Here is a 19,603-nt window from a genome sequence, read left to right on the forward strand (position 1 = left end):
CCCGACACCCCCACCCCGTCCCAGATCCGGGATACCGGCGCTAGCCCCGGGGTCCGCGCGCTCTCAGCCAGATGGCGGACCCCTGCCCAGATCGTGAATCAGAGCCCGAGTCCGTGTTCCCGCGGGAAGTCGGCCTCTTCGCGGACTTTTACTCGGAGAAGAGCCGGTTCTGTTTCTGTGGGCACGTGCTGAGCATCACACAGAACTTCGGGTCCCGCCTTGGGGTGGCGGCGCGCGTGTGGGACGCGGTGAGGAGTGGGCGGCTCTGGGCGAGGGTCCCTGGGAGGTCCGGACGCCGGACTCTCCCTCTGCCAAATGGAACCATCCCCGCGACAGCCTTTTTCTCTCTCCCCCCCGCCCCCGTAGGCTCTGAGCCTGTGCAACTATTTTGAAAGTCAGAATGTGGATTTCCGAGGCAAGAAAGTGATCGAACTAGGCGCAGGGACGGGCATCGTGGGGATCTTGGCCGCGCTGCAGGGTGCGTGAGCTACGTGGCGGTAATGAGTGGCGGGGGTGGGGGCGGGGTACTGGGTGGTGGAGAAATTGTCACTCCCTGGATTCTTGGGAGAGGGGAGTGATTTGCGACCGGACCAGACTCTTTTAAACAAACTGTGTGTGTGTGTGTGTGTGTGTACCTCTTTCTGTGTGCCAGAGAAAACACCCAGGGTGGTTGATTTGGGGCAGGAAATAAAAACCGGGCAGGCCTTAGTAGAAGGAGTTTTTTTCTACCTTTTTGCTCTTTGTGATTTCATGAATAATGCTGTCACTTAAAACCGCCTTTGCTTTCGACATGGTATTTTGTCAAAATGCATCTTTGGGGGCATTCTGTAGGGGGAGCAATCTGCATGTATTAAACCTGAGGAGTGCTTTATAACTTTAATATGAGTAGATATTAGATTTTTAAGGTTTTTGATTGCTTGGGAGAAATAAGCATGAATTTTTGAAGGTTAGGGTGTTTTTTGTGGGGGAAGTGGGGTAGGAATTAGGCACCGCAGACTTGGGAAAGGAAAAGGTAAGGAAAATTTTGCTTCACTTTTGTTAAGGATCCAGAACTACAAAGGAAGCAGTGCTTCAATTTATAATTAATGGGCAGGCAAAACCTCACAGCCAAAACACTCATTTAAAACACATATGATATCATCTCCCTAGTAATGCAAATATCTTTGTTTATGGGAACACAGCTAGGTCACATTCAGGGGAGTCTTCCCAGAGGCAGGCATTCATTCTTGTATTCATTCAGTCAATATCTATTTGGAGTCTTCTGTCATGCCAGGTATTGGGATACAACAGTGAGTGAGACAGCTTGCCTATTCCCGAAGAGCTTCTGGTCTAGTGGGGAAGGTGGGAGAGGATGTTACGGGACTGGAATTACGGTGATGTATTCTCAGAGCCAGTGGACATGCTCTGGCTATGTCTCCCTCGACTCCCTGGGAATTCAAAGAGAAGCGCTGTCAGATGAGAAGGTGAACAGTGCGAACACAGCAGGCTCACAAAGAATCAAGGGAGTGTTAAAAGCAATTTTCCATGAAGGAAGAGCGGAGGAGAGGTGTGCAGTTATGCTAAAATGGGAGAAAAGTGTGTAATATGGATGGGAACACCTACTTTCATTTGCTCAAAGACTGGCTTCTCCTCCTTTGCCCTCTATCCAGTTGCCAAGTAAGATGTCTGAGTGTCATCTTGTCCCTTGCCCTCACCCGCTCACATCCAGGCAGTCAGTCAGACCTGTGGGTCATGTGTCCTTTAATATTTCCCCCACTGTCTGCTCCTCTTTTTCCTACCATCTCCAGTTTAGGCCACCGTGGTTTCTTCCCTGGGTTTTCACAAGTGTCTTCAAGCTTTTCCACGGGAAGGTGAGCATGCCGAAACTAGATCTTGTGTTCTTCCTGCACCCAGGCTGTTTCTCCTTCAGGCTTCCCCATCTCAGTGAATCAAACTATCATCAACCCAGTGGGAAACCTGGATATTACCTTTGTAACATCCCTTTTTCTCACCCCTATAGCTGTTACTCAAGTCCTATGGATTTTATCTTCTAAAATCTAAAAATCTCTTGAATCTCACGTTTCTCCATCGGCACTGATGGCTGCCCAGTCCATGCCAGTGCGATCGCTTGCCTGCACTACTGCATTTAGGCAAACTTGTCTTCCTGCTTTGACTCCTCCCCCCCCCACCCGACCTCTGCCCACTCTACCCAGCAGAGTGATCTTTTCAAGATGCAGTTGTCATCACCTCTGACTCTCATCTTTCAATGACTTCTTGTTCTTTCAAGATCAAACCAATACCTTTAGCATGGCCTCCAAGGTCCTGCCTCCCTCTCTGGCCTCTTTCTGTGCCTCTTCATCCCTTCTTGTGCTCTTTGTGCTGTCTGTTACCCTTCTCTCAGTTCCTCAAGTCTGTCTTGATGTTCCCATCTGTGGAGCCTTCATACAGACTGTACTCTATGCCTGGAATCCTTGGACCACCTGGTTAATGCATATGCATCCTTCAGTGCTCAGTTCAAACTTCACTTCCAAGGGAAGGCCTCTTTGATATCCCCACCTCCAAGCTAGCTTAGGCCCTCCTAGTCTATACACAACTGTGCTGACCGATTTCATTTTGAATTTTTGTTACTAACCTTAGGCGAGTCCTTAGTTGCTGCCCAGCTAGCCTATTACACTTCCCTTGTCCACGTGTTCTTCACTCTCCCACACATCTGTTTCTTACCTTCTTGCCTTTCAGACCTCTACATGCCTCCTCCCCTGTCTTTACCCTCAGCTGATGACTTTGTTGCCCATCTCTTCTGATTGCTTCTATTTTCTTGAAGAAAATGTTCACACGTTCCTATCGCAATGTCTACTCACCTGTTTGTGTTTTAAGCGCTGCCTTCTCTCCTGTTACCCTGGGTAAACACACTGAGCTCCTAGTGAAGGTTAAGCCCTCCACTTGTCGCAAGACCCCGAACCTTCTCATCTACTCAAAGACATTGTTCCAGCAAACCTCCCCATCCCCAGTACCCCCCCCCCGTGTTACTAGTTTTTCCTTTTCTCTGGAACATTCTATATAGACACACACACCCCTATATACATCTAAATATGCTATATTTTCTCTTAGAAAAAACTGTTGCCCTACATATCCTTTTAGTTACCACCCCATTTCTCTGTTCTGCTTTACAACAAAACTCCTCAAAGAGTTAATCCTCTTTGTCTGTAGGACCTGTCTTACTCTTCTTCCCACAATCCATTCCACATTCCTGCCCCCCAGCTGCAGCAGTCAAGGTGGTGAGCTTCATTTCCAATTCCATGTTGGTAAGGACAGGAGTCGGTTATGAGCCCACTTTACTTGACTTTGCAGCATTTGACTCTCCCTCCTCCTTGAAATGCCTCCTTTCATTTCCAGGGTACCACACTTCTGCTTTCTGCCCACCTCACTGGCACTCTTTTCCAGTCTCCTTTGTTGGTTCCTTTTAGTCTTGACCACTGGAAGTTTGAGTGCCCCAGGGCTCAGGAGTAGTCCTTTGACCCCTTCCCTTTTCTGTCTATACTCCCAAGCAGTCCCATCACCTCATGGCTTTAAATGCCCTTTCTATGCTCATGACCCTGTAACTCCCATTTCCATCTCCAGATGTGTTTGTGGAACGTCCTACCTACCCGGTATCTTCATGCGGTTGTCTGCTGGGCATCTCACACTTGGGAACTTGTGATCTTCCGGTCCAGGCCCGCTCCTCCTACAGCCTTCCTCTCCGAGTAAATAGCAAGTTGGTCTTCTAGTTAGTCGGGTCATACATCTCTCTCTCTAGTATTTTGTGTCCTGTCAGCAAATCCTGTTGACTGTACCCTCAGAATCATTCAGGATCTGAACATTTCTTTTTTTTCTTTTTTCTTTTTTTTAGGTTTTTATTTATTTATTTGACAGAGACACAGCAAGCAAGAGAGGGAACACAGGCAGGGGGAGTGGGGGAGGAAGAAGCAGGCTCCCAGAAGAGGAGCCTGATGTGGGACTCGATCCCAGGACCCTGGGATCATGCCCTGAGCCGAAGGCAGACGCTTAATGACTGAGCCACCCAGGGGCCCCTAGGATCTGAGCATTTCTTAGATGTGGCTACTGCCCTCATTCAAACGAGTATCACCTCTCACCTGGGTCATTGACCCACCTCCTAACTGGTCTCTTCGCCTTTGACCTTGCCCCTCTGTGGTTCTTTCTCATCACAGCAGCCAGAGTGATCCTTTTATTCATTTGTTTATTTCAAAGATTTTTATTTATTTGTTTACTTATTTATTTTAGAGAGCAGGGGGAGGGGCAGAGGGAGCTAGAGAGAGAGCATCTCACGCAGACTCTGCTCCAGCCCCTTGCCTTCCTGCTCTTTCTCACACCTGCTGATATTTTCCTGCCTTGAGGTCTTTGCCCTCGTTAATCCCTTATTTGGTACATTTAGCCTGAGAGGTCCACATGGTTTGCTGCATCATTTCCTTCAGGTCTTTGCCCAAACATAATCTGTTGAAGGAGGCTTTTCCTAACCACTCAATTTAAAATTACATTCTCTGCCCCATCCCTGAAGCAATTCTTTTTTTTTTTTTTTTAAGATTTTATTTATTTATTCGACAGAGATAGAGACAGCCAGCGAGAGAGGGAACACAAGCAGGGGGAGTGGGAGAGGAAGAAGCAGGCTCATAGCGGAGGAGCCTGATTGTGGGGCTCGATCCCACAACGCTGGGATCATGCCCTGAGCCGAAGGCAGACGCTTAACCGCTGTGCCACCCAGGCGCCCCCCCGAAGCAATTCTTATCCCCCTTCTCTGATTAATTCTTCACCATAGCATCTGATGTACAACGCATTTTCTTTGATTTGTTTTGTTTGTTGTCCATTTTTTGCCACTAGATCATAATCCCTATGAGGGGAGGGAGTCTTGTCTGATTGGTTCACTGCTGTATTCTCAGCACCTGGCACAGAGGCACATAATAAATATGAATGAATGAATGAATGAATGAATGAATGAATTCTTAGTACTTCCTGTGTCTGTAACAGTTGTCCTGACCATGATGAGTTCGCAGTGCCTAGCGTGTCTTGCTCACCGCTGTACTGCCAGAACTTAGGTGCTCAATACGTGTATTTCTTGCATGAATGAAGCTTTCCGAGGCGCAGCTGATTATCTTCCCCCTCTGCTTCTACCTATAATAACTATCCCCCTCAGGATCAAGCCTGAGTCTCTTCAGCTTGTCATCATTATTCTCTGGTCTTGACACTTTTCTCCTTCCTTCCACATCCCCTAAGGTTCAGCCTTCCTTGAATATGCGTTGCTCTTGCCCCCAGGCCTTTGTACTTTCTGTTCTCTGCTTGGGAAGCTCCACCTAACTAACTCCTACTTGTCCTTTAAGGCTCGCTGAAGCCATGTCTTCTGGGAAGCTTTCCAGACCCATGAAGTTTGCTTTGGGTCTATAGGGGCTGGGTACATAGCCCGTCTCCAGCCTGGCTGCCCAGGTTTCTGCTGACACCTGACGGTTGTGTGTTGGGCAGAGAGGTTGAAGATGAACTCAGAGATGACGTTGATGTTGTAGAACGTAGAGTAATGAGCATGGCAGCGGGTGAGATGGAGGTTAGGATAACTAAAAGCCGAAGTGTGCACTCCGGGCTGTCAAAACACCGTCCTCTAGGCCTTCCGGTCTCTGGACCTTCTGGGTAGGAGCCGAGACCCCCTTGGTTGGTCCGTCTGACTTGCATTTCTCCTCCTTCCTCTCTCTCAGGGGGGGATGTTACCATCACTGACCTGCCCGTGGCCCTAGAGCAGATCCAGGGCAACGTCCAGGCCAATGTGCCAGCTGGAGGCCGGGCCCAGGTCTGCGCCTTATCCTGGGGGATTGACCAGCATGTCTTCCCTGGAGACTATGACCTGGTGCTGGGGGCTGATATCGTGTACCTGGAGCCCACCTTCCCACTGCTGCTGGGCACCCTCCAACACCTGTGCGGGCCCCATGGCACCGTCTATCTGGCCTCCAAGATGAGAGAGGAGCACGGGACAGAGAGCTTCTTTCAGCACCTCCTGCCCCAGCATTTCCAACTGGAGCTGGCCCAGCGGGATGAGGATGAGAATGTCAACATCTATAGGGCCAGGCACAGGGAACCAAGACCTGCTTGACATCACCCTTCTGCTCCTCTGAACCCCTTGTCCTAAGAAAGGAACTGCCGTATCTCCAAAGCCATGAACACGAGGAAGAAAAGTACGGGTTTCCCTTGCCTCTCTCTTTCCTCCTTCCCTCTTTGTCCCTCCAGATACTCTTGGACCGGTGCAGGGATGTCCTGCTTGCTAGGAATCTTAGAGCCCTAATAGCACTGGATTAGAGCACAAAGGAAGTTCCCAGTTCCCGTTCTCAGAGGACAAAGTGAGGAAGGTGTCCAGGATTTTTAGGGGTAGGGGAGGCAAATGGGAGGTGAGAACAGTGGCTGTTAGAGAGACTGCCCCTAACCCTTCCAGTCCTACTGTTGTTTTTTTTTTTTTTTTAAATACAGAATGGACTTTTTTTCCCCTGCCAGAATCTAATGGAATTTTTTTAAAGGGAAAGAAGATCATCTCTGCATCCAAAGAACTCAAGCTTTTGCTTGGGGGTGGGGGGGTCTAGGAAGGAAGAAACCTCAGACCACCCACTTCTTGCTTCTGGAGACAGTCTGGTGGGACAGTGGCTCTAACTGGGTCAAGTCCTCCCTGCCCTGAAGCTGGGGATAGGCAGCAGAGCTGTCCTTTGGATTACAGCTTCTTCATCCTTTTTGGAGCTGGAACCGTGATCACTAAGTACTAGGTTCTTCTCATCTTTGAGTTTTCTCTAGGTTTCCAAGCCCTGTCTGTCCTTCCTTGCTACTGTGTTTTGTCTTCACCCCTTTTCTTTTCCCACTGCGGTACTTCTGCTTGCGGCTCTCTTTTACTCCTTGGGCCACGTATCACCTCCTCTCGACTCCTGGCCTCCATTCTCTCCACTTCAAGCCATTTATCAAACTCTTTTGATCTTCCAAAATCAGCTCTGATTAGCTTCTGATGCCTACAGCAAGAGCAAGCTCCTTGGCTTGGTACTCAGTCTGTTCTGTGTGATCACAAATTACCCTTCTAGTTCATTTTCAACTAGTTTCCTACATGTATTTGTTCAACCTCTGGACAAATTCTAAATGTCTACTCTTTGTTCCCTATTTCCACACCCAAATTCCCTGTTTTCTTCATTCTCTTTGATGATTCCCTGCCTGGAAGTGCTATTTCTACCTGTCAAAATCTTTATTACTCTTCGCCTCTTTCCTGAAAAAAGCTTTTACAGAACCTCTGTTTGGATGTGATTTCTTTCTCCCTGGAGACCCTTTCACTGTTTGTTCATCTTATGGGACTTTCCTTGCCTTGCGCGGTCACTTGTCCAATCCCTGTTTTCTCACCGTTAGGTTACTTTGGAGGATAGGGCTGTGGTTTACTCTCCTCTAATTCCCTGAAGCCTAGCACAGCTCCCGGCACACAGTAGATGTTCGATAAATACTTTGCTCATTCAACAAATATTTACAGGGTTTGTTGAAAGGACTCCACCCCTACCTCCCCAGGAACCCTTGGCCAAATTTCTGAACCCACCCGCCTACTTCACAAGTTTGTCGTGAGTCCTAAATGAATAATGACTATGAAAGATGAACAGAAATAAAAAACCATAAAATGTTGCCACATGTTTTGAATTGTAACTTTGCGACGACTTTGTCTCATGGTTTCTGTTATTTTACCTACGGCGGGGTGGGGGTAGGGGTAGGGGTGTAATTCCCTTGTGAAATACAGTCTCCGAAAGCCAAGTAGAAGCGGTGAGTGTGTCCACCCCGGCCGGCAGGCGGCGCCGTCCTCGCTTGGCGCTTTGCGGTGGAGAGGTTTGGCCCTGCCGCCGCGCCGTAGGCCTGTGGCCTCAACCGTGCGCCGGCGGGCAGCAGTGTACTCTGGGGCCGGAGACATGTCGCTGCTGCGGTGCTTGCGCCTCTACCTGGTCGGGTGGGCCGGGAGCTGCCCGGTGAGGGGTCTGGGTCTCCCACCGTCCCGCCTTCCTTGCAGATCTCCCGTGCGCTCGGAACGCAGCCTTCCTCCCTCCTGCGTTCGACTCCATCCCACCCCGCCCCGCCGTTATTTTCTCTGAGCGGCCACTGCTGCCTTCCCCACCCCGGGAGCCCCAGTGTCCCCTAAGGTGGCCTCCCTGCCGACGTGCTTTCCACCCGCCGGAGCTCCTGGCTGCTTCCTGCTTCTCACCCCTTTCTTCTTACCTTTGCAGGCGGGACCCCTTCTGCTTCAGTCGCCTCAGTCGTGGCACACATTTCACACTGGGCCCTGGCTGTCTTCCTCGGCCTCCAGCAAGGAGCTTCTTATGAAGCTGCGGCGAAAAACAGGCTACTCCTTTGTAAACTGCAAGAAAGCGCTGGAGACTTGTGGCGGGGATCTCAAACAGGTGTGGGGGAGGAGGGCTAGGGGAGCAGGGCGGGGTACTAGGCCCCGACCTCAGTCTCTCAGGGAGGGGCTGCTGGGGAGCAGTAAATCAGACCTGCTGCCCCCGGGAACCATAACTGTAGAACTCTGGATAGGATTCCGAGTGAAGTGACAACCTCACACTTTGACTGTGTTTTGACTCCAGAAGCCATTAACTCAGGATCCCATGGTTAACAAACTCTGTTCCAAGCACGACTGCTGTGCTGTTTCCTGCTGCTTGGAGCCCAAAGAGCCTGTGTGGGCTTTGGGAGTCAGACCGACCAGGACTCACACTGTGGTGCCCTCACACTAACCCGGTGATCTTGGACACCTTCATCTTTCAGAGTTGCATTGTTCTTGTCTATATAATAAAAATACTACTGTGTGCTCCATAGGGTTGCTGTGAAGATTAAATTTATCCAAAGCACCAGGCACAATGCCTGGTATTTGGCATTCAGTGGTAGGCTGCCAGTAAATGAGAGATTGCTTTAGTTTCCATTATGAGACTGAAGAGAAGCAGATAGAATTAGGGAACCTGAACATACTTTAGAGCTCCGTTCAGTTCTAAATTCTATGACTTTGTCATCTGCCCTATTTTTAATTTATAGGCAGAGAGCTGGCTCCACAAACAGGCCCAGAAGGAAGGCTGGAGCAGAGCTGCCAAACTCCATGGGAGGAAGACTAAGGAAGGTCTGATTGGGCTGCTGCAGGAAGGAAACACAACTGTGTTAGTAGAGGTGAGTTGTCGGAATTCTAGATAACCAGAACAGCTGTCGCTTGGGTGGAAAGCTTTGTGGTAGTCCCTTTGCATTCTTAAAGAGGTGTTTGAGAACTGCAAAAGGTTGTTGGAATCAAGCCGGTGAGACCACAGTTATTGTGAATTCACTTCCGTATAGGAATGCACAGGTATGTTGACGATTAAAGACCTAGAAGTCAGAAAGATTACAGATATTCCCCACTTTTCGAAAGTTCGAGTTATACACTTTGCTTTTACTAAAGACCTACATTTGTACCTGTTTTTGCTTTTTGTTAACCAAAAGAAATCCAAAGAGTACTTTCTCTTTTATGAAAAAAGGCAAAAAGTGAAAATAGCACTCAGCGTTGGTTTTGGACTGAGTCGTTATAGAGGCAGGGGGCATCCCAGCAGCAAGAATTGCCCCGTCAAACTATGGCACCCCCCCCCCCCCCCCGCACTACACTCAGCATCTCGGCATCAAGCCTCCATAGCTTGGACTTTGTGAGCGTCTGTGCTTAGGTTGATTTATTTTGTGCATCCATGTGCATATGAATTAATAGTAATTGATTTTTCTCTTTATGCCATTTTGGCTTATGAAAGATTTCATAGGAACGCTACTTTTGGATAGTGGGGCAAACCTGTACTAAATGTGAGTTCCTGTAGCCTTATACCTTGCCACTGAGTGTTTCCTGGAACAGTTAGATTTTAAAGCTAGGAATTATATTAATGAGTTGATGGATAGCATGTAGCTGTTTTAGAGGAGGTTTCGGGGCCTCAACTGGTGAAGAATCAGATGTGAATTAGTGTGAGAAAAGGAGATAAGCACGCTGATAGCAGAAGTGGTTTGGTGTTGGAGGAGGCTGGAGAATGGGGTGATGCTGGCCTGCAGCCACAGGCAAGTGGTGAACGTGTAGTGAGTCCGTTGGGGACATTATGGAGGGAACCATCTTTGGAATGTGCTGCGGGTCATTGCTAACTCACTGGCAGAGCAGGACACTGCATTCAGTTTCTGGCCTCAAGCTAGGAGAGGAACTGCAGCCTTAAGTGCTAGGGTCATTGATTTCTGTTTTGTTGAGTCTGCAGCTTGTTCTGTTGTACCTTGGTTTACTCTCTAGTTTTAAGGCACTTTTGCAAACTGTCCATAAACAGCCTATACACCAACATCAATTTGTTCCCACCAGGTAAACTGTGAGACAGATTTTGTTTCCAGAAATTTAAAATTTCAACAGTTGGTCCAGCAAGTCGCCCTGGGAACCCTGTTGCATTGTCAGAACCTAAAGGATCAACTCTCCACATACAGTAAAGTGAGTTTTGGGATTGTCTCTCAATATGCTGGATTTACACACACACCCCTTTCTTAGGGTGTTTGCTGTTTTTTCCCTTTTTTCAGACATTCTTATGTCTCACTCCCTTATTGCTTGTCCCTGCTTAAATGTTATCTCTTTGGAGAGGAGTATCCTTCCTGTTGCTCTATCCCCGTATTTTGCTTCATTGAAAAACTTTTGTTATAATACTATATATTTATTATGTTTTTATTTATTTATATGTTGTTTGTCTTCCCCAATAGAATGTGAGCTTCATGAGGCAGAGAATTTGTCTTTTCACTACTGTGTTTTTGGTGAAAGAGGAATGGGTGCAGCATTTGGTTGGGGCTTGTTAAATCTGTTGAATGAATGAATGAATGCCAGTGGGGTAGAGTCTGTCAGATCAGGTGAAGCTAAGCTTTTTTCTTTCTTTCTTTCTTTCGTTTATTCATTCATTCATTCATTCATTCATTTGATACAGAGAGATACAGAGAGAGAGCATGAGTAGGGAGAGGGAGAAGCAGACTCCCCACTAAGCTGGGAGCCCAGGGTGGGGCTTGATCCCAGGAGCCTGGGGTCATGACCTGATCCGAAGGCAGACGCTTAATCATCTGAGCCATCTAGGCACCCTGCTTTTCTTTTTTTTAAAAAAAAGACCTAGCCATTCTAGAGAGAGTGAGAGTGTGTGCACAAGTTGGGGGGAGGGGGGAGGGAGAGGGAGAGAATCCCAAGTAGACTCCCCGCCAAGGGCGGGGCCCTATGCAGGGCTCCAGGCTCCCTGGGGTGGGGGGTAGGGGTACAGCTTGGTTCGAGGCTCAATCCCACGGCAAGACCTGAGCTGAAATCAAGAGCTGGAAACTTAGTTGACTGAGCCACCCAGGCAGCCCAAGCATTCAGAAATTTAGAATAGACTGAGGGAAGGATTTTTCTTTCCTTTCCCTTTCACCTTTCCCCTTTCCTTCTTTCTTTCTCAGGAAAGGATTTGTAAATACAGATATTGGAGAAGGCAGAGTTCAGGAAAATAAACATATTCTTGTCCATAGGAGTACCAGGATGGAATTACATTAGTCTGCCTTTGATTCATCCTTATTGTCATGGTAAAAACGAACCAACTACTTGTAGTAGTTTTTTTTTTTTTTTTTTTTTTAAATACTATCTGTTTTCTCCTACTCTTTTCTTGAGAGCTTGTGGTAAATGTTAATTATTACTGGCATTAAATAGTGATTGTATGGAAAACAATGTGGAGATTAGTTTTTGGAATTATATTGAGTAGATGAAGCACTTGAACTAGAAGCTCTCATCTTTATCTGTTCTTTTCCTTTCTATCCTTCTTTGTTTAAGTAAACTCTACTCCCAACGTGGGCCTAGAACTCATGACCCCAAGATTAAGAATCACATGCTCTATCAACTGAGCCCTCCAGGCACACCTAGAATTTTTTTTAATTTAAATTTAATTTATTATTTTATTATGTTCAATTAGCCAACATATAGACACCTAGAAGCTCTAATCTTAATTTTGCCAGTAACTCTATTTGTAACCCTGAGCCATTCACGTACTTTGTCTGTGTTTCATTATCTGTAACAAGAAATTTTGGTTCATTTTAGCTTCATTTATTTTTTCCCCCTTTGGTCTGTAATTTTTTTTAACTTTTATTTTGAAAAAAATTCAAATTTATAGAAAAGTTGCCAGTGTTCTACAATTGGCTACATTGTACTTTTATCTAGATTTGCTATTTGTTAACATTATGACACATTTGTTTTATTACTTTTTATATACTTATTATTATCATCACTATTTTATTTTATTTTACTTTATTTTTAAGTAACCTCTACACCCAACATGGGGCTGAAACTCACAACCCTGAGATCAAGAGTTGCATGCCCAACCGACTGAGCCAGCCAGGTGTCCCATCACTATTTAAAAAAATTTTTTGGGGGTGCCTGGGTGGCACAGAGGTTAAGCGTCTGCCTTCGGCTCAGGGCATGATTCCAGCGTTGTGGGATCGAGCCCCACATCAGGCTCCTCTGCTAGGAGCCTGCTTCTTCCTCTCCCACTCCCCCTGCTTGTGTTCCCTCTCTCTGGCTGTCTCTCTCTCTGTCAAATAAATAAATAAAATCTTTAAAAAAAAAAAAAAAGATTTAAAAAAAATTTTTGCACGTATGTTGCAGACTTCAGGCCCTTATTCCCTTGAATAGGTTATCTCCTAACATTCTCCTGTGTAACCACAGTACAGTAATCACATTCAAGAATTTTAACACTGATATATTTTTATTTATATAATATATGATATATATTCATATTTTACCAGCTAGCACTTTTTCTTCTGATCCAGGATCCAGTCCAGTATCATGTGTTGCAATTAGCTGTCATGTTTATTTAGTGTCCTGTCTTTGTTTCTCAGCCTTTCTTTGTCTTTCATTACATTGACCTTTTTTTTTAAGATTTTATTTTTATATTTATTTATTTATTTTTAAAGATTTTATTTATTTATTTGACAGAGACAGCCAGCGAGAGAGGGAACACAAGCAAGGGGAGTGGGAGAGGAAGAAGCAGGCTCCCAGTGGAGGAGCCTGATGTGGGGCTCGATCCCATAACACCGGGATCACGCCCTGAGCCGAAGGCAGACACTTAACCGCGGTGCCACCCAGGCGCCCCTTAAGATTTTATTTTTAAATAATCTCCACACCCAAGGTGGGGCTTAAAGTTACAGCTTGGAGATCAAGAGTTACATGCTGTTCTGACCGAGCCAGTCAGGTGCCCTGCATTGACATTTTTGAGGAGTAGAAGACAGTATTGTATAATGTTCTTCAATTTGGGTTTGTCTGATGTTTCTTCATAGTTAGAGTATGGGTTTTGAGCATGAATATTAAATAAATTATCTTGTATTTTTCCTCAGGATATCACATCAGGAGGCATGTAATGACCGTTGGTCCCATTATTGATGATGTTAATTTTAATTTTTTGATTCTTTTTTTAAGATTTTATTTATTTGAGAGAGGGAGAGTGAGAGAGAGCACACAAGCAGGGAGAGGGGCAGAGGAAGAGGGAAAAGGAGACTCCCCACTGAGCAGGGAGCCCAACACAGGGCTGGATCCCAGGACCTCTTGATCATGACCTGAACCAAAATCAACAGTCGGTCGCTTACTGACTGAGCCATCCGGGTGCCCCTGTTTCTCTCCATTTTAACTGTATTTTACAGTTAACTGGTTCTTTTTTTTTTTTTTTTAAGATTTTATTTATTTACTTGAGAGAGAGAGCACGAGCAGAGAGGGAAGGGCAGAGCGAGAGTGAGAAACAGACTCCCTGCTGAGCAGGGAGCCCAACGCAGGGCTGGATGCCAGGACCTCTGGATCATGACCTGAGCTGTAGGCAGACACTTAACCGACTGAACCACCCAGGCACCTCTGATGATGTCAGTTTTTAAAGATTTTTAATTAATTAATTAATTTTAGAGAGAGAGGGAGAGTGAGTGGGAGCTTGCGCCCAAGTGAGTGTGGGAGGGGCAGAGGGAGAAGGAGAGAGAATCTCAAGCAGCCTCTGCACTGAGTGTGGAGCCTGCCCTGGGGCTTGATCCCACAACCCTGAGATCACGACCTGAGCTGGAATCAAGAGTTGGATGCTCAACCGAGTCACCCCCTTGTCCCTGGTGATGTTAATTTTGGTCTCTTCTTGTTCGGGGTAGTATCTTCCAGATTTTTCCACTGTAAAGTTTTTCTGTTCCTCTTTGTAATTAACATGTAATCTGTATGGGGGATGCTTTGAGACTGTGTAAGTGTCCAGTTCCCCAAAAAATTTTTACCTGAAATTGTGAGCATCCATCGATGACTTTTGTCAGGATCAGTTATTACTATGAGAGTTGCATAATGGTTACTCTTCTAACTCTTAAAATTTCTTTTACATGTGTTAGTTTTGTTAGTTGGCATTCTACTGTAAGAAAGAGACTTCTCTTCTCCCCATGTTTAGTGCTTTACTTAGTACTGGCATTGCCTCATGGATTCTTATTTTATACAGTATGTTATAATTCATTCTATAATCCATTATTCAGTTTGATGCTCAAATTATTCCTGGATTTGACCAGTGTAAGCTGGCTTTGTTGACTTTTTGTAATGATTATTTTCGAGTATTTCTTTACTTTTTAGCATAACAAGATGCCCTGGGCCTGTGTCATCCTTTCCTTGCACCACCCGTGGGACTAGCCCTTTCTCCAAGGAGTCCTGATCCTTTTTAATCGGGGAATAGTTTTTAGAAACCAAGATGTGGAAATTAGGCCAGCTTATTTCTACTGAGATGTCATTGCTGCTCTGCTCTTTCAGCAGACAGATGCAGGAAGTGTGTGTGTGTTTCAGCTCTAATCCTGCATCCCAGGGTTCTTCCTTTCCTTCCCCGATTCTATGTTTGTATCTTCCTTCTCCCACGGTTGGTACCCTGGCTCTTAGCAACTTCAGTGTTTACTTATTTTCTCATTGTTCTAATACACACTGAAATGTTTAGTGACGATACCTGACCACTGCAAAGAACAAACCTATTAAGGAGTTCAAGATTTCTTTGATGTCTTTTTTGTCTTTACACTGAAGTTGTATGGTCAAAGGACTGTATTGAAAGTTACTTGGATTAGTTTTTTCCCCCTTCTGTGAAGTTAAATTATTCATTTGAAATACAGTTAGAGTCTTAACGTTTCTGTGTATTTAATTTTGGTTTTACCCCCAAATTCTTGTTAATCTAATTTTGATTTTGATATGTAAAACATTAACAAGATTCTGAAAGTTGAAGCTATAATACACACACACACACACACACACATACATACACACACACACACACACGTCTCACTTCTCTCCTTTCTGCCTTATTCTTGTCCACTCCTATAGATAACCAGTTTCATTGGTTTGGGGTATCCTTTAAATCTCTTTTGCAAAAATAGCATATTTATGTAAATACTTCTTTCTTACACAAATGATGGTATAATATGTACGTACTCTTTTTTTTTTTTTTAGGATTTATTATTTGAGAGAGAATGTGCGCACACAGGACAAGGGGTAAAGGGAGAAGGGGAGAGAGAATCTCCAGCAGACTCCCTACTGAGCACGGAGCCCGATGCAGTTGGCCCTATATATGTACTCTTTTAATTTGCTTTTTTTAATTTAATAGTATAATCTGGAAATACTCTGTAGCAGCTCATACAGATCTTTCTTTTGTTTTCTTTTTTGCGGCTGCGTAGTTTTCCATTATGTGGCTGTGCCATGGTTTATTCAACCAGTCTTTTAGCTTTAACATTTTATGATTGTTGGAAAATACCGTTCCTGATTGCTTAGAAACTATAGTTTAAGAAGTTAAGCCAGAGGATGGGATTGAGATGGAATTGGGGGTAGTGCAGTGATAGAATAAAATACTTATAAAAACGGAACTGTTACCAATTTGTAACATCTTCGGCTTAATGAAGACATTCATTTAGAGATGCCTGGGTGGCCCAGTCAGTTAAGTGTCTGACTCTTGGTTTCAGCTCAGGTCATGATGTCAGGGTCCTGGGATCAAGCCTGACATTGGGCTCTGTGCTCCGTGGGGAGTCTGCTTGAGAGTCTCTTCCTCTCCTTTTGCCCCTCCCTTGTGCAGGCGCATGCACGCTCTCTCTCTCTCAAATAAATAAATCTTTAAAAAAGCCCCAAAACATTCATTTATACTTAGTTATCTTAAATCATTTTTTGAGAAACACATGATTTTTGCCTAGTCTCTTGGTAATTTAAGTAGGACAGAACTGATTTGTTCGTTTTTTTTGTGTGTACTTAGGGCTTCTTGAATTCCTCTGAGCTCTCTGAACTTCCGGCTGGGCCTGAGAGAGAGGGCTGTCTCAAGGATCAGCTAGCCTTAGCGATTGGTGAGTATTTGTAAGGATTGTGGGAACTGGAAGTTAAGAACTAGACCTCCTGGTATCTTCGATATTCCTCCATACGTAGATCAGGAATTGCAAGCTCATGTGCCCACAAGGATCAGATAATATGAATGTGAGAAGTGGGTTGTGTTGTGAGTTGGACACTAGCGAGCAGCAGGCTCCCTGAGAAGCTCGCACTCTGCTGAGGGAAACCGTTACCAAGCTCTCGCCAGTTGTTAGCTTGGTGTCCCAGTGTTGTCAGAATTTTTAAATTCCTTCAAAATAATTTAGCTTTGTGTGTAAAAATTTCAGATTTTAGATGTTTGCAGTTAATTAAAATCATTTTCTGCGCTCTGCAGGCTGACCAAACAAAGCACGTCTTTAGGCAGGGATGGCCTTTGACTTCTAGTTAACTACCTCTCTATATGCCGTGGGAGACATCAGAAGTCATCTCACCTTCTTCAGAAAGGGATCCAGGAATATTTGGAGGTGTTGTATATAGGAATTTGATCTCTTTTTTTTGAAAAATCTGATCGTCAATTTGTGAAGGTTTATTGTTTCAGAACCACTGGCTACAGGAACCACATCTGGCTCGTTGTGCCAGAACTGGTGGGGATTTTGCTTTCTTCCTACGTGTCCTTGATGGAAGGAGGGGAGTAGGGCTGGGTTGGAGCTTGCTGGGAATTTACTGCTCATCCAACGTTCCCAGTCAAGGCATCAATTCTGTTTTTATCAGGTTATCTTGAAATATGTATGATGTCTCAGTGAGTCATGGCTGAGAAACCAGGCAGACAGCTGTGAATGGGACTTATTAAGAAATTCTGGAAGAACTGGGTGTTTCAGCCTTGTCAATTTCTGAGAATTAACCGTTGCTGAGATGCTTTGAGTTGTTTGAAGATTTGTTTTGATTTCTCTCCCGTTAAGACTTTTCGATATAGGGGCGCCTGGGTGGCACAGTGGTTAAGCATCTGCCTTCGGCTCAGGGCGTGATCCTGGTGTTATGGGATCGAGCCCCACATCAGGCCTCCGCTGGGAGCCTGCCTTCTTCCTCTCCCACTCCCCCTGCTTGTGTTCCCTCTCTCGCTGGCTGTCTCTATCTCTGTTGAATAAATAAATAAATAAATCTTAAAAAAAAAAGAAAAAGACTTTTCGATATAACTATGGCTAATGCAGGGATATTTACCTAGATCCCTTTTGGGGTCGCTTAACCCGTTTCCTACCTTTTGGCTTATTTGGACTTATGTTAGAGAGGATAGCATCCTGAGGAGACAGGGAAACCTGGAATTATTTTTGGTTCTTAAAAACTCTGGAGGCACCTGGGTGGCTCAGCGGGGTAAGCGTCTGCCTTCCACTCAGGTCACGATCCCAGGGTTCTGGGGTCAAGTCCTGCATCGGGCTCCCTGCTCAGCGTGGAGCCTGCTTCTCCCTCTGCCCCTTCTCCTGCTCATGCTCCCTCTCCCTCTCAAATAAATACATAAAATCTTTAAAAAAACCACTGAAATTTTTTATTTTTGATGAGAGGAAGTTGAAACTATCCGATGGTATGGGGTTTTGGGTTTTCTGGGGCTTTTAGTTGTGGACTTTTTCCTGCTACAGTGGATGACGAAGAGTTGTCTGTGTCAGTTCTGGTGATTTTTGGGCAGGGATGGTAATTTCTGGGGAAGAAAACACTTCATTGCCTTGGAGTGAGATGTTGGTTTTACTTCCAGCTCTGGCAGGTATTAGCTGTGTGAGCTTGGGGGAGGGTAGCTTGAGCTTTCGAAGCCTAAGTTTAACATAGTAACGATAGCCAGCGTTTGAGCGCGCGCGTGCTAGATAATGTAATTAAGCGCTTACATATGTTACTTTATGTCTGCTAAGAGCCCTGCTTTCAGGTTATTTTAAGTGGTATCATCTCCATGTTGTGGAGGAGGAAACTAAGGCTTGATAAATTCGCAGATGGGGTTATGTCACTTGCCTAAGGTCATGTAGCTGTAAGGGGCAGAACTGAGCCCTGAGTCCAGAGTCTGTGTGACACCATAGCCTATGTTTTTAAATACCAGTGTCGCACATTGTTGGTGTTCCGTAAAGGTATTCTTTATTTCTCCCACCCCTGCCCTCTCCTCCCACATACATTTTCCTCTTTATAAATGGCGAATGGTATCTAAGCTCCATCTTACAGCATACTTACAGTGTAAATGTGGGGAGAGAGGACTGTCTCCCAGACTCGGCCATTTCTATGCATATTTTGGTACCGCCACAGGTGTCATATTCTGGAAGGGTGTTACTTGTTTTTGCTTTTTTATAGGGAAACTGGGAGAAAACATGACTCTTAAACGAGCTGCATGGGTGAAGGTGCCAGCTGGGTTCTACGTTGGCTCTTATGTCCATGGAGCGATGCACAGCCCGTCTCTCCACAACCTGGTGCTGGGGAAGTACGGGGCCCTGGTCGTCTGCGAGACATCTGAGCGCAAAGCAGGCCTGGAAGATCTTGGCCGCCGCCTCGGGCAGCATGTGGTGGGCATGGCCCCTCTCTCTGTTGGCTCTTTGGATGATGAGCCTGGGGGAGAGGCAGAAACCAAGATGCTGTCCCAGCCGTACTTGCTGGATCCCTCCATCACGCTGGGACAGTACGTGCAGCCTCACGGGGTATCTGTCGTAGACTTTGTGCGGTTCGAATGTGGAGAAGGCGAAGAGGCAGCAGAAGCTGAGTAGGTTCTAGAGACTTGGCCCCGAAGGAGATGTTTCTTCTCGGCTCTGGATATCATTATGAAAAGAAGCTATTTCCTAAGCCTCTTCAAACCCTGAAGCTGTTTTTCATCGGCGTTTATAAAGAAACGATAGACTCGATGGGTAGTTATCAAATAAAGTTGCTATATAATAAAGAAGAGTAGAATCTTTTCCTTGTTTGTGTAATGCTGGGTTTAGGTTTTTTGTGCCTTACTTGTGCCAAGTTGTTGAGAACAGCAGGTGGGCCTCATTGAAGGGGCCGAGTGTCCAGGAGGACGGGCACTTGTGCTGCTGTTTCCTTCAACTGAGATCGATTGTGGTGGCCCTAAAATGTTGAACTCCGTTGATCTTACTGCTTCTGTGACCCCACACCCTTGTTGTGCTTTCACTTTGTGACGCCTTGGATGGTGCTTCTATCCTGGAACGTCCCCCGTTATGTTACTTCTATCACATGGATTCCTTGGGAGTGGTTGACACTAACTTTGAGCTGTCTGGAAAATGTGGTTCATTTGTTGCTGTCTGTGATGTGCTTTGAAGGCTCTCTGCAGTGGTGTGC

The 19,603-nt window shown here is 45.7% G+C and overlaps 2 protein-coding genes across 2 annotated transcripts; both read left to right on the plus strand.

Moving 5' to 3' along the window:
- Nucleotides 1-39: 39 nt before the first annotated feature.
- EEF1AKMT3 (EEF1A lysine methyltransferase 3) lies at nt 40-7,649 on the plus strand. Its single transcript, XM_002916026.4, has 3 exons — nt 40-248; nt 367-478; nt 5,715-7,649. Exons 1-3 carry the CDS (start codon nt 72-74, stop codon nt 6,104-6,106), a joined length of 681 nt encoding a protein of 226 aa, XP_002916072.1. The 5' UTR covers nt 40-71; the 3' UTR covers nt 6,107-7,649.
- Nucleotides 7,650-7,825: 176 nt separating this feature from the next.
- TSFM (Ts translation elongation factor, mitochondrial) lies at nt 7,826-19,217 on the plus strand. Its single transcript, XM_002916027.4, has 6 exons — nt 7,826-7,985; nt 8,241-8,414; nt 9,040-9,168; nt 10,349-10,471; nt 16,257-16,344; nt 18,626-19,217. The coding sequence occupies exons 1-6, from the start codon at nt 7,929-7,931 to the stop codon at nt 19,030-19,032; spliced, it is 978 nt and encodes a 325-aa protein (XP_002916073.1). The 5' UTR covers nt 7,826-7,928; the 3' UTR covers nt 19,033-19,217.
- The last annotated feature ends 386 nt before the right edge of the window (nt 19,218-19,603 follow it).

The sequence above is a fragment of the Ailuropoda melanoleuca genome, chromosome 15 (assembly GCF_002007445.2).
Source record: "Ailuropoda melanoleuca isolate Jingjing chromosome 15, ASM200744v2, whole genome shotgun sequence".
Classification (NCBI taxonomy): domain Eukaryota; kingdom Metazoa; phylum Chordata; class Mammalia; order Carnivora; family Ursidae; genus Ailuropoda; species Ailuropoda melanoleuca.

Coding starts and splice junctions, on each gene's coding strand:
- EEF1AKMT3 (XM_002916026.4), top strand. CDS start 72: ATGGCGGACCCCTGCCCAGATCGTGAATCAGAGCCCGAGTCCGTGTTC. Junction 249..366: donor CGGCGCGCGTGTGGGACGCG/GTGAGGAGTGGG, acceptor CCGCCCCCGTAG/GCTCTGAGCCTGTGCAACTA. Junction 479..5,714: donor GATCTTGGCCGCGCTGCAGG/GTGCGTGAGCTA, acceptor CCTCTCTCTCAG/GGGGGGATGTTACCATCACT.
- TSFM (XM_002916027.4), top strand. CDS start 7,929: ATGTCGCTGCTGCGGTGCTTGCGCCTCTACCTGGTCGGGTGGGCCGGG. Junction 7,986..8,240: donor GGTGGGCCGGGAGCTGCCCG/GTGAGGGGTCTG, acceptor TTACCTTTGCAG/GCGGGACCCCTTCTGCTTCA. Junction 10,472..16,256: donor AACTCTCCACATACAGTAAA/GTGAGTTTTGGG, acceptor GTGTGTACTTAG/GGCTTCTTGAATTCCTCTGA.